The sequence below is a fragment of the Capra hircus genome (assembly GCF_001704415.2).
Source record: "Capra hircus breed San Clemente chromosome X unlocalized genomic scaffold, ASM170441v1, whole genome shotgun sequence".
Classification (NCBI taxonomy): domain Eukaryota; kingdom Metazoa; phylum Chordata; class Mammalia; order Artiodactyla; family Bovidae; genus Capra; species Capra hircus.
This window is the reverse complement of record NW_017189516.1, coordinates 7,779,825-7,794,548: the sequence shown is the minus strand read 5'-3', so window position 1 is coordinate 7,794,548 and position 14,724 is coordinate 7,779,825. Positions and strand designations below refer to the sequence as shown.

At 34.3% G+C, this 14,724-nt stretch overlaps 1 protein-coding gene across 1 annotated transcript in view; it reads right to left on the bottom strand.

The window, feature by feature from the left end:
• Positions 1 to 14,724, bottom strand: part of ABCB7 (ATP binding cassette subfamily B member 7) — a 143,170-nt gene that overhangs the window by 14,974 nt on the left and 113,472 nt on the right. The window contains 9 exon segments of the mRNA XM_005700613.3: positions 4,461 to 4,564; positions 6,704 to 6,875; positions 9,700 to 9,829; positions 9,988 to 10,151; positions 10,716 to 10,873; positions 11,759 to 11,933; positions 12,687 to 12,774; positions 12,867 to 12,955; positions 13,516 to 13,784. Coding sequence (XP_005700670.1) covers positions 4,461 to 4,564; positions 6,704 to 6,875; positions 9,700 to 9,829; positions 9,988 to 10,151; positions 10,716 to 10,873; positions 11,759 to 11,933; positions 12,687 to 12,774; positions 12,867 to 12,955; positions 13,516 to 13,784 — 1,349 coding nt within the window.

The following is a 14,724-nucleotide window of genomic DNA, read 5'->3' as shown; positions in this document are numbered from 1 at the left end:
AGGAACATTCTTCAGGATAGATCACATTTTGGGCCACAAATCAAGCCTCAGTAAATTTGAGAAAACTGAAATCATATCAAGCATCTTTTCTGACCACACTATGAGATTAGAAATCAATTACAAAAAGAAAAAAAAACCTGTAAAAAATGAAAACACCCAGAGGCTAAAATACATGTTATTAAATAACCAAGAGGTCACTCTTCAAATAAAAAAGGAAACCATACAATATCTAGAAACAAATGACAATGAAGACATGATGACCCCAAACCTTTGGGATACAGTAAAAGCAGTTGAGAGAGAGAAGTTTACACAGCAATTCAATCCTACCTCAAGACATAAGAAAAATATCAAATAAACAACCTAACCTTACACCTAAAGCAACTAGAGAAAGAATAACAAAAAAAAACTCTTAAGTAGTAGAAGGAAAGAAATCATAAAGATCAGAGCAGAAATAAATGAAATTGAAATGAAGAAAACAGTAACAAAGATCAATGAAACTAAAAGTTAGTTAGTTCTTTGAGTGATCAACAAAATTGATAAACCTTTAGCAAGACTCATCAGGAAAAAAAGGGAGAAGATTTGAATCAATAACATTAGAAATGAAAAAGAAGTTACAACACTACAGAAACACAAAAGATCATAAGAAACTACTATAAGCAACTATATGCCAATAAAATGGACAACATGGAAGAAATGGACAAATTCTTAGAAAAGTATAACCTTCCAAGACTGAACCAGGAAAAAATAGAAAATATGAACAGACCAATCACAAGCACTGAAATTTAAACTGTGATTAAACATATTCTAACAAACAAAAGCCCAGGGCCAGATGGCTTCACAGGCGAATTCTATTAAATATTTAGAGAAAAGCTAACATCTGTCCTTCTCAAAATCTTTCAAAAAATTGCAGAGGGAGGAACACCCTCAAGCTCATTCTACAAGGCACCATCATCCTGATACCAAAACCAGACAAACATATCACAAAAAAAGAAAATTACAGGCCAATATCACTGATGAAAATACATCCATAAATTCCCAACAAAATACTAGCAAACCTAATCCAACAACATATTGAAAGGACCATATAACATGATCAAGTTGAATTTATCTCAGTGATTTAAGGATTCTTCAATATATGCAAATCAATCACTGTGATACACCATATTAACAAACTGAAGAATAAAAGCCATATGGTCATCTCAATAGATGCAGATAAAGATTTTCACAAAATTCAATATCCATTTATGATTAAAAAAAAAAAAACTCTCCAGAAAATTAGCATAGGGGAACATTTCCTCAACACAATAAACGCCATATATGACAAACCCAGAGCAAACATCATTCTCAATGGTGAAAAACTGAAAGCATTTCTGTTAAGATCAGGAACAAGACAAAGGTGTCCACATTCACCATTATTATTCAATAATTATTGAATTATTCCATTATTTGGAAGTCCAAGCCATGGCAATCAGAGAAGAAAAATAAATAAAAGGAATCCAAATGGAAAAAGAAGTAAAACTGTCACTGTTTGCAGATAACATGATTCTATACATTGAAAATCCTAAAGATGCAATTAGAAAACTACTAGAGCTAATCAAAGAATTTAGTCAAGTTGCAGGATATAGAAATCTCTTGCATTCCTATATACTAACAATGAAAGATCAGAAAAAGAAATTAAGGTAACAATCCCATTTGCCACTGTAAAAAAAAAAAATACCTAGGAATAAACATACCTAAGAAGGCAAAAGACCTATACGCAGAAAGCTATAATGATGAAGGAAATAAAAGATGACAAAAACAGATGGAGAGAGATCAAGTTCTTGGATTGAAAGAATATTTTCAAAATGATTATACTACCCAAGGCAATCTAGAGATTCTGTGCAAGCCCTATCAAATTATCAAAGGCATTTTTCATAGAATTAGACAAAAAAATCTTAAAATTTGTATAGAGCCACAAAAAACCCTGAATAGACTAAGCTAACTTGAGAAAGAAAAATGGAGCTGGAGGAACTGGGCTCCCTGGCTTCAGACTATACTACAAAGCTACAGTCATCAAAACAGTTATGGTACTGGCACAAAAACAGAAATATAGACCAATGGAACAAGACAGAGAGCCCAGAGATAAACCCACGCATCTATGGATACCTTATTTTTGACAAAGGAGGCAAGAATATACAATGGGGCAAAGATAGCCTCTTCAATAAATGGTGCTGGGAAAATTGGACAGCTATATGTAAAAAAATGAAATTAGAACATTCTTTAATACCATACATAAAAATAAACTCAAAATGGATTAAAGAGCCAAATAAATAGATCAGATACTATAAAACTCTTAGAGGAAAACATAAGCAGAACATGCTGACACAAATTGCAGCAATCTCTCTTTTGATTCATCTCACAGAGTAATAGAAATAAAAACAAAAATAAATGGAACCTAACTAAACACAAAAGCTTTTGCACAACAAAGGAAACCATAAACAAAATGAAAAGACAACCCACAGAACATATTTGCAAATGATGTTACTGACAAGGGATTAGTCTCCAAAATTTACAAACAGCTCATGCAGCTCAATATCAAAAAACAAACTGAATCAAAAAATGGACAGAAGACATAGACATTTCTACAAAGGAGACACACTGATGGCCAAGAGGCACATGAAAAGATTCTTGACATCACTAATTACGCAAATCAAAACTACAATGAGGTATCACCTCACAATAGTTAGAATGATCATCAAAAAGTCTAGAAACAATAAATGCTGGAGAGGGTGTGGTGAAAGGAGAATCTTCCTACACTGCTGGTAGGAATGTAAAAGAGTACAGCCACTATGGTCAACAGTATAGAGGTTCCCTCAAAACCTAAAAACAGAGCTACAATATGATCCAGCCATCTCACTCCTTTGAACCATAAAATGGTTCAAAAGGATATATGCACCCCAGTGTTCATTATGGCACTGTTTACACAATAGTCATGGCCTGAAGCAGCCTAAATGTCTATTGACAGATGAATGGATAAAGAAGATATGGTATATATATACAATGGAATATCATTCAGCCACTAAAAAGAATGAAATAATGCCATTTTCAGCAACGTGGGTGAACATGAAGATTATCATACTAAGCGAAATAAGTCAGAGAAAGATAAACATCATATGATATTTATATGCAGAATGGGGGGAGGGTTAGATTGGGAGTTTGGGATTGACATGTACACAATGCTATATTTAAAATAAAATGTCAGACGTCCCTGGTGGTACAGTGGATAGGAATTTGCCTACCAATGCAGGAGACATTGGTTTGATTCCTGGTCCAGGAAGATTTCACATGCCATGGGGCAACTACAACTACTGAGCCTGCATGCCACAAATACTGAGCTCTAGGGCCTGTGAGCTGCAATTACAGAGCCCATGTGCCTAGAGCCTATGCTCCACAATAAGAGAAGCCCGAGCACCACATTGAAGAGCAGCCCCTGCCTGCACATCACAACAAAGACCCAGTGCAGCCAAAAATAAGTAACTAATTTTTAGAAAAGTCATTCCATTAAAAAATATATAAGTAAAATTTCAAATTTTTAAAATAAATGGAACAAATCCTCATGCTAAACAAATAACTTAGAAACTAAGCTGTTTTAAACATATGGCAGAACAACTAGTATCGCCTGAACCTTAACTCCATATGCAAATATCAATATATGTCATACATGTTGTGAAGCTGAATTCAGCCCTATACTTCAACAACATGATTTTACTATATATTCAAGTAAAATGTAGTGAATGGAGGCAACTGACAAATTACATCACTCTTATCTTCAGTACTTGGAGAAGGAAATGGCAACCCACTCCAATATTCTTCCCTGGGAAATCCCATGGACACAATCTTCAGTTCTAGATTAAGGGGATTCATTTATGATATGATTGCTGTCAAGTCTTTAGTCTAATACAAAGATGTTATGAAGTCTACTGTGGTTTCTCGGTAGTACCATGACACCGATTTCATAACATCTTAGAGCTTCACAACACTTGTAAAATGAACATAAATTGGTATCAGCACTGTAGGCTGAGTGTGCCAAGTTTGCACCTTAGTGAGTTGCTCCATGATAAGTGAAAGTTTTTCTGGTATGTACTGTGTCAGAACCATTTACATGACTTATTTCAATGTGTGTTATGTGGCAGATTAGGTGATTCCCAGAGCTTTGCAAGATGCAAACAGTATACAATAAGAACAAAAGGTGCCACATAGTTTCAAAAGGAGATATATTTGCAAACAGACTTAAAATATGTGATAATGTAATGCAACCTGGCATTCTTACTATCAATACTTCCTTTATCGGAGAAAAAGGCTAAGCACCTCCTTTTGAAGCTCATTCAAAATACGAAAGAATGTAGCTACTTACTGAAATTTTCATGGAAAAAAGTTAAGCAATGAGAATTGAAGAGTTTTATGTTTTCACCATCATTTACCTCTTCAGTAATTGAATCTAATGATGAAGTAGCTTCATCATAGAGAATGACTGGGGGGTTCTTCAAAATGGCTCTTGCAATTGCTACTCTTTGCTTTTCTCCTCCTGGTAAAGAGAATTTTAAGATAGTATAACATAAAGACATATTTTATATTTCTAGTATTTCCATTAATCACAACCACCAAGTAATACCTTCAATATTTAGTTTTACTCTTGATTATTGTTCATTTTACCCAGTTTTAAGAGTCTATGTTCATATATAATATCCCTTGACAAACTATATTCCCTGGAACAGTAATGTAATTCTGGATTCTGACTTCATGGCAGGTGAAAAGAACAAAGAAGGGAGGTGACAATTTTGATTCTAGAATTACTTCTCTCACCAAAAATATGCTCATGACATACATTATTGTATATGTACTTTATATTACTTCCCAATGAACAATGACTTCAGGTAGAAAAATTCCAATATGACAGAATCCACAAAGCCAAAAACAAATTCAATATATGAAGTCTGAAAACTTAAAGACATGAAACTATGAATATCTAAATTTGTTTCTTAATATAACAAAGTACCATTTAGCCAGTATTCTGAAAGATTTTTTTTTTACAGAAAGCTATTATTTTCACAGCACTCTTCAATGTTAAGGCTGTATCCTAGGACCTCTTATTTCACCTTAGCTCTTTGCTATAGGGCTCTAGCACAGCAGAATTTTAAAACAGAAAGACTACAGAGGCCCAGAAAAGTTAAGTGATTTGCTCGAGATCACAAAGCAAGTTCTGGCAGAATCTGAACAAGACTCGACTAATTCCCAGTCCAATGCTTTTTCTTTCACAATGTATGAACCCACAATTATTCCTAAATATACTCTAAAGAAAATAAAGCAACCTTTATTTCTTCGTTGGGACTCTCATAGGTCTAAGGCCATCAATCTTACATAAAACTTTGGTTGGAAGTATAAAAGATTCCCTGGTGGCTCAGACAGTAAAGAATTTGCCTGCAATGCAAGAGACCAAGTTTGATTCCTGAGTTGGGAGGATCCCCTGGAGAAGTGAATGGCTATCCACTCCAGTATTCTTGCAAGGTGCTTGCACACAGCATGTACCTAGTCAATGCTGTGATACCAGTTTATAATGAGAAATAAGATTCATTAAAATTCATGTAGATAGTCTTCATTCTCTTTTTCTTACCCTCATTCCTAATCTATAAAGCTCCCCCCAAACTAAACTAGAATGAAGAGTGAATGCAAAGAGTGTAGCATGTTTATATAAGTTACATTAATACTTTCAGGCACTAGTTATCACCATACTTTCAGAATTCAAATAATTCAGGGCAAAGAAACATTTTTCTGAATCCTCAAGAAAATCCAGTCGTTTTAGGATAATCCACTATAAAACTTAATAATCATCTCATAATTAAATACTTAAAACAGAAGCCCTAATATTTACTTGGTCACTGAACCAAAAGACAGGAAAATGAAGCTGGCTATAAGGAAATATACCAAGTATCAGGAAATCTAAAGTTATTGAAAACATTCCATAATAATCTAAGAAATTATGAGGAGATACACTGTGCTGTGCTTAGTTGCTCAGTCGTGTCCAACTCTTTGCAACCCCATGGGCTATAGCACGCCAGGCTCCTCTGTCCATGGGGATTCTCCAGGCAAGAATACTGGAGTGGGTTCCCATGCCCTCCTCCATGATCTTCCCAACCCAGGGATCAAATCCAGGTCTCCCACTGCAGGCGGATGCTTTACCATCTGAGCCACCAGGGAAGCCCATGAACACTGGAGTGGGCAAGGAACTGAACTGGGGTCTCCTGCATTGCAGGAAGATTCTTTACCAGCTGAGCTATGAGAAGATACACTATTTACTATCAAATTACTTGTCTCTACTCTTCTTTCCCATGTGAAGAGTGATCTTGGCTTTCCTTTAAGATAATAAGTTAACACTGATCTCACCATGTATCAGTAACTTACTATTAAGCACTTACAGTGTTTGCAGCTGTGAGTGGAAAAAAAAAAAAAAAGAGAGAGAGAGAGAGACCTGCATGATTTCAGAACAGTTACTTCTAGCATGTTGAATTGTTTATAGTGATAGATAGGAAACTGGGAACTTTGCCAAAAGAGACTAGATAAGCATTAGGTTTGTACTCTGTCATTACATTTTCTAGTAAATGGTTCTGACAAATTAAAGTTTGAAGGGTGAATATAAGTGGGGGCCAGGTCTAAAATCTTTGATTACCTGAAAGCTTGAGTCCTCGTTCCCCTACTTGGGTGTCATATCCATGTGGCATTCGAAGAATTGCATCATGGAGTCCAGCTAATTTTGCCACTGCATATACTTCCTCAGGTGAAGCACTGATGTTTCCATATAAGAGGTTGTAGTAAATGGTATTATGGAAGAGGACAGCATCCTGGACCAGATTTATATATATACACACATAGATATGCATGTTTCATATTTTACAAATTCAAACAATAGTAAAGACATAAAGAGTAAAATGTGATAAAAGGGGTCTTTTATTAATATCATCCCTCATACCTGCTTCATTTCCCTTCCCAGAGCTAATCATCATGAACCATTTGTTGTATATCATTCCAAACTTTTTCTGATACATTTATATGCTTAAACATACACCTTTCTTTTTTCCCAACAAAAGTGGGGCCATACTATACAAGTTGCTTTTTTCACTTAACACATTCTGGGGATTGTTCATGTCAATAACAGAAATCTACCTCATTCTTTTTAACAGTTTTGTGATACTAAGGATGTTATCATATTTATCTTATCTATTCCTATACTGATGGATATTAATTAAAACTTTTGCTACTGTAAACAATGTTGAAATAAAATAGCATTGTATAATGACTTATACACACCCTTCTGTAAGAAGGATTCCTAGAAGCAGACTGTTGGGTTACAAGCATACATTTACCCTTGGATAGTATGGCCCAACTGTCTTCCAAAAAACGTTCCAACAGTATATACTCCAACCAACATTGTATGAGGGTGCCAGGTCCCCATATCCTCAACAACCCTGGATATTAATAAGTTTTCATTGTTGCTACTTTTAAGGGTAAAATGTGGTTTTTGTTTAAATTGGCATTTCTCTTATTACTAATGAAATTGAATATATTTCATATATTAATATCTCAGAAGCTTTTAAATTGGACTTAAAACAAAGAAAGCAAAGAATTTATGCCTTATAGATTTTTTGGGGGAGAAAGTTCACTGCAAGCATTCATTTGATATTTCAATTTATTCTGACATGGCACACTAAAGCTAACTTACTTTATGTGAGTATCTACCTCCCACTTTTCTTTCAGTATCCAATGGTTGTAAGGCAATAGTAAGATGAAACAAAGTGATTCTTTTGATTAACATTAACCAGTACACTCAATTAATTAAGATCTTCTTTAATATCATAATCAGCCCTAGAGTTACAGATATTATTTCAAATCATATTTTAATAACTTTTACACCTAATACTAATATAAACTTTTCTTGTATGGAGGTGATAGTTCAATCCAATGAGTTTAAAGTTCTGCAAAGAGAAAATACTTATTTTTAAATATTTTCTATTTAGAAAAAAATGAAAATAAATGCTAACTGGAAATGTTAAAAATACAAAATGTATAGTAAAATAAAAGTTAATTAAATAATCCATAATCCCACTAACCAGCAATAACTACTATTAACATGTTGGTGCATTTTCTCCAATTTTTTTCTGTTACATGTATTTATTTAATATTATAAAATGGAGATATTACAATTTGTTTGGAAATTCTTTTTCAACAAACTTTGTATCTGAGTATTTTTCCATGATACTCAATACTCTTTATAAATATGATAATTTATATAGTTCCTAACTTCTGCTATTATAAACAAACTATAATGAACAGCTTAGCATATAAAAATCTGTTCACTTCTCTGTTTATTTCCTTACTAAAACTTCCTAGAGGCAGAATTACTGTAATAAAGACTAAATATTTTTCAGACTCTTGTTATATACTGCCAATTTGCTCATCAGGAAAGCTGTATGCTTCCTCCAGCAAGAGACTGGCCATTTCACATAGCCTAACCCAAACTAGACATCATGAATTTTTAAATCTTTACCGGTCTGATAGATGAAAAGTGGTATACCATTGTTGATTTAATTACTAAGATTTCTAATGAGGACGAGCATCTTTTCTTTCATTTATTGACGATGTACATTTTTCCTTAGTGAATAAAATGCTTTATTTTTCAAAATAATTCAACATATAGTCTACAAATCACCTAAATCAAAATCACCTAGGAGGCATATTCACAAATGCAGGTTTCTGGGGCCCATAAATAGTGTGTGAAAGGGAGTTGGAATTTCAATAATCTCCCTAGGTGACTCATGCACTCCAAATTTGGGATTCTCAGTGAAAGGGAGGACAGGGCAGAGTGGCATGCATCAGATCAGTTGAGGACCTTTTACAAGCTATATAACATGGACAGAGAAGTCTGGCAGGCTACAGTCCATGGGGTCGCAAAGAGTTCAACATGACTTAGCAACTAAACCACCTATGCTGCAACTAAGTCCCAGGTCTCTCTATTGGCTTTCAGCATAAGAAAAACTTATAACCTATAAGGCTATCTCCTTATCTTCTCAGAGCTTACTCTGAACTTGTTTCCCCCTACAGTCACTCAGCAAATACTTGTAAATGCTCACTATGGGTCAGGCACTGTGCTTGGTACTTGGGGACAAGGCATACCAACTTGAAGTTGGCAGCCAAACTGTTTTATAATTTTTATACATTTACTATGTCAAAAACTGCTCAAATAATAGTTTTCATTTAATGAACAGTTACGTGAGGGACACTGTACTTGGTGCTTTACACATATATTTCTAATCCATATTAATTCTGTCCTATAAGAAAAATGGTATCCTTATTTTACAGATATGGAAACTGAGGCTCACAACTATACAACATATAAGGGTTAAAGCTGGGCTTAGAATCCAGTTCTGTCTGACTCCAGTCTGAGCTCTTTCCTCTATGTTATGTTTTCTTCCTAAGGCTTAAAAAAAATCTTCCCATCATGAAGATTTTTAAATTCATGCTTTTTTGGTAACAGAATATGGCCTGTAGGGCCTAATGCTTCCAACTTAATTAACATATACTGAGTCCTTGGATCCAAATTATTCTAGTAAAAGATTCAGCAACCCAACAAATCTTCCCCCAAATAGGTTTTTTTCCTTTTTTAAATACCTGAGGTACCACTCCCACTGCCCTCCGAAGGCTTTCCAGGCTCACATCTTGTATATTTTGACCAGCAAGGTAAATGTTACCCTTTTGAGGCTCATAGAAGCGAAATAATAGCCTCACTATTGTGCTTTTCCTGAAATAGAAAACAAGGAAAGGTTATATAGCTCCAACTGGCATTAAGGAACCCCTATTTTAAACTACAGTAATCATTTTATTATGACAAAGAAAAAATATTACATTGGGAATCATTAATCAATGATGCAAAATTTTATAAACAACTAAATTACCCACCCTGACCCACTACCTCCTACAATGGCAACTTTCTTTCCTGCAGGGACTTCAAAAGATATTCCATTAAGGACTTTCTGCCCCTCAATGTATTCAAAATGCACATTATCAAAGGCCACCGTAGCTGTCTGTGGTGTGATCTGAAGGGGAGATGCCATCGCTTTGTCCTAGCAGGGAAGAAAAAAAAAAAGCCACTTTATATACCGCCTAGAGTATTGCTATGCAGATAATTTTCTAATTCACAGAGATAAAAAGGAAAATAATGGGAAAGGAGAAAGTTTATAAGCGGAGTTAGACCACTTCTACGCATGCTTTTAAAGATCTGTTTTTTTCCCCTCACTGCTAAGGGCAAAAATCTTGAATGCTCTGATTTCTGATCAATTTGTTTTGGGGAGGAAGAGAGATGGTGGGCAGGGGAGAAAGGAGGTTGAGAATATAAGGAGAGGCAGTAACATATTGTATCATTATTAGCAAAAGTAAATCAAGTGCAAGTACAAATAATTGAAGTTAACAAAATTTAGTGTCTAGGTATAATATTCTTTGCTAATGTTGTAAGGTTTCTAAACATAGAAATAAGCTGTAATAGCCTTTTAATACACATTATAGTCCCAATTCCCACAAAAGACAAAATTAGTTTGCTAACATGGTGATATAAGACTATTATCCCAGAATAATACCATTATGGGATGATGCTTATATGCTTTTAAAAAGGTATTAAATACATTACTTACTTTAATTCGGGTGTCTACCTTGAGTAGAGTAAACAAGGTGTTCATATCTATAAGTGCTTGTCTAGTCTCTCTGTATACAGTTCCCAGAAAGTTAAGAGGTAATGAAAGCTGAAAAAGCAGTCCATTCACCATTACTAAATCTCCAACAGTAAGGGTACCTTAATATGCAGTTGGTAGAGAAAAAAAATACTTTAGATGTCATGAACTTTTCAGTTTAAGAGAAGTTTACAGTTTATTACTGTGGAATACAGTTGAAAACATACATAATCAGCAACTGTAAGGCCTACTCTAATTCCAAAGCATTTTAACCCATGATTTAGGAATATAGGGAACTAGATATGTACTAAGTGGAATGGGAAAAGTCTACCCATACAATACACATGATATATATATGAAAAAAGAATGGTTTAAAAAACAGAAATGGAAGGCTGAAAATCTTTCCTTTCTTTCTAAGATACTAGCATAATATAAAGTAGAATTTTTTAAAAGTATAAATTAAAACATTGGAGCAAATAGATATCATGATTGGGAATGATAAACCATATATTAAGGTCACAGTGAATGAAAGAATCCTAGCTGAGCAAGCAAGTAACAGAAAAGAGGTAAGGATATTATTTATTTTTGAAATGTTTTACAAATGAACAGCTAATAGATAAAAGGTTACTAGTAATAAGACTGCTCGCACTTTAGTCCTTAGGACTAAACACTAAGTTAATTACACTTCCTTCTAGGTCCACAAGAGAAATTAGAAATATCAGATGCTAAAATGTATGTTACTCCTAAAAGAATCAGATTGTAGCCCCACAAACAGCAATCCCAATCAATTAGAAAATTAGTGCTAAATTTGTAGTGTTAAACAAAAGAAAACAACATACCATCAAGAAAACATATTGTGATACAAAAATGAAAGTACTCCAAGGATGTTATAGTACCTTAATAAATATGCTTTATATTTAAGACTAAGACACATATTCCTTTCATTAATATTTATTTATAAAGGTTAAGTAAAACACTGACAAACGTGAAAACCACAGATCTATTACCTGCCACAATTCCCTGACTGGCGAGCACCATTATGGCTGTTAAGCCAACACTGAAAATAGCACTTTGACCAAAGTTCAGCATAGCCAGAGTAGAGGTACTTTTTAATGAAGCAGCTTCATATGTCTTCAAAAATCCATCATATCTTTGTGCTTCATAATTTTCATTATTAAAATACTACAAAATACATAAAAATAGTAATTATATACAAGTATAATTGGAATCAGACTACATCTATGGATACAATTTTGTACTGCACAGGAAATTTTAAAAAGTAACTTTCAATACATTGGACTATGGTACACCTGCAGTTTTCCACTATGGACAGTATTTTTAGAAGTCCATAAAATTCATCCCTGAAATATTTAAAGAATGCCTAGTTAATTTAAATCTAGATCTATAAAAGCTGGCAAGGGACTTCCTTCACAAAGCCTTCCTTTGATCCCGAGACTCTCTAAATTCACAATTTCATTGCCCCCACCACATTATGCCTTCTTGTGTCATCACTTGCATACTTTAACTCTCCCAATGCTTAGCAAATTCTGGGAGGGCAAGGATTAAACAGCAATCATTGATTTTACTTCCCTCCTCATTATTGGACTTAGTATAGTGCTTTGCACACAAGAGGCATTCAGTAATATTTGTTAAATGGAAAAATGAACAAATAAATGAAAGAATTAGTGAAAAGCACTATGCTAGGCACTATGAAGGATAGAGTCAAAACTCAGTGTGCATTCTGAATCAAATGCTAACTATACTGTCACCACCACTTATAAATTGATTAAATAAACAATAAAGTACTATTATTTCACCATACCAAGATATCCTATCCTAATCTGCAGCTCTAATTTACAGCACCTATAATATTAAATGGCAGAACAAATCTTAGTACAGTGTGAAAGGAAGAAAAAGTCAAATTAAACATATTACCTTCACAGTTTCATAATTCAGCAGCGAGTCTATGGCAGCATTGCCTGCATCATTATCTGCTTTGTTCATTTCTATCCTAAATTTAGTTCTGTAAGACAAAGATGTGCATAGGTATGGAATGTCTGCTATAGAAGTGTAACTAATTTCTTCACCTTGAGTGACCTCTGAGGAATACCTTACCTCCACTGTGTGATGGCAACTGTGAATGCTGTGTATGCACCAAGTGTTCCAAGGGTCACCAATGCAAACTGGGCACCACATCTATAATACTGGAAAAGACAAAAAAAGAAATGAGCTTAGTCATTATTCCTGTCAAATAGTTTATAATATATAATAGCAAACCTCAAAGATTCTAATTAAAAATATGTTGGTATAAAGTTATATATATGAAAAACTAAGTAAGAAAACAAATACCTTAGAAAACCAACTTTAAGTTATACACATACTTTTAATTATAAAATATGAAATGGTGAATCATTATGCCTAAAATGCTATGAATGGTGAATAGCAAGAAACCTAGATAATCTGAGTATACCAGTCCCAAGCCATATACCATAATGTCTGCTAACAACAAAAAAACTGTAAGCATTAGCTAAATGACTGATCTATGTGTAGAACTGAACAACTCTTTACAATAACAACATGATAAAAGACTTTAGATACAGTCCCTTGAAGCTTGTGGCAAAATAATTAAACTGCATAATCCTTCTGGCATCATGGAATTTTGCTTTAAAATCATTAGCATGCAACAGTACAAAAGCTTCAAGTACTAAACATCTACTAACAAGAATGTATGATAAAAGGTTGTCATGAAAAAAGTTTTACCTACCAAAACACCACTGACAAGAGTCACCTCAAACATGATGGGAAGAAGATTAAATACTAAAGCACTCAGGACAAAACTGATACCCCTTGTCCCTCTGTCAATAGCCTTTGATAAAGCTCCTGTCTGTCTGCTCAGGTGGAAAGCCAGATCCAGGTTGTGAAGATGCAGAAAGACATTTTTGGCGATTCTTCTGATTGAATTTTGGGCTACCTTGCCAAATACTGCATTTCGAACTTCATTAAAAAAGGCAGCTCCTGCTCTTGATACACCATCTAACAATACATTCAAGAAAAAATGGGGTGGAAAAACATTAGAATTGTTGCAGTGCAAAAAACAGCAAGGGCTCAGAAAATATTTGTACAATGAATGAGCATATCACAGAATACGTACACTAAAAGAAACCTAGAAAACATCTAGCCTAGTGAGTATTAATTTTTCCACCACTATGAAAATCCTTCATTGTTATTTATCCCCATAAGGTCCCAGATGTTGAAAGATTTTTTTCCAAGTAAATACTTTTACTAAATAGCAACCCAAAAGACCCTGATGCTGGGAAAGATTGAAGGAAGGAGGAGAAGGGGACGAAAGAGGATGAGATGGTTGGATGGCATCACCGACTCAATGGACATGAGTTTGAGTAGGCTCTGGGAGTTGGTGATGAACAGGGAGGCCTAGTGTGCTGCAGTCCATGGGGTTGCAGAGAGTCGGACATGACTGAGCAACTGAACTGAACTGAGCCCATAAGGTCTTATTATAGATAAATGCACAGTATCTGTTGAGGTTTTAGGATCTAATTCAATTCCCCCAAGAAACAAATGATAAAATTGATATCCTGAAAAATCCAAGTGCTTTGACTAAGCATGCCCCAACTCAGGTCTGAATCTCACAGAGTATTCTTTCTATGGCATGGGGACACAAAGCATTATATTCTTTATAAATTGCAGATCTGTGTCATGGCTACTGAACATAATTTAAAAACATTTAATACACATATATCATTATTTAGCCATTTCCTATTTAACAGCTAACAACAACAGCAAGAATATAACTATAGTCTTACTAAAAAGATATAAGGAGTCTATTAGAAGTGGCTGTTATGAATTTAATGTCTTATTTCATGTTATTGCTCTCTAGAACTTAGAAACTTTTATTATATAATTTTTTGAAAGTATATAGTATAAAGAACATTTAAAAATCACATATCAAAAAAAA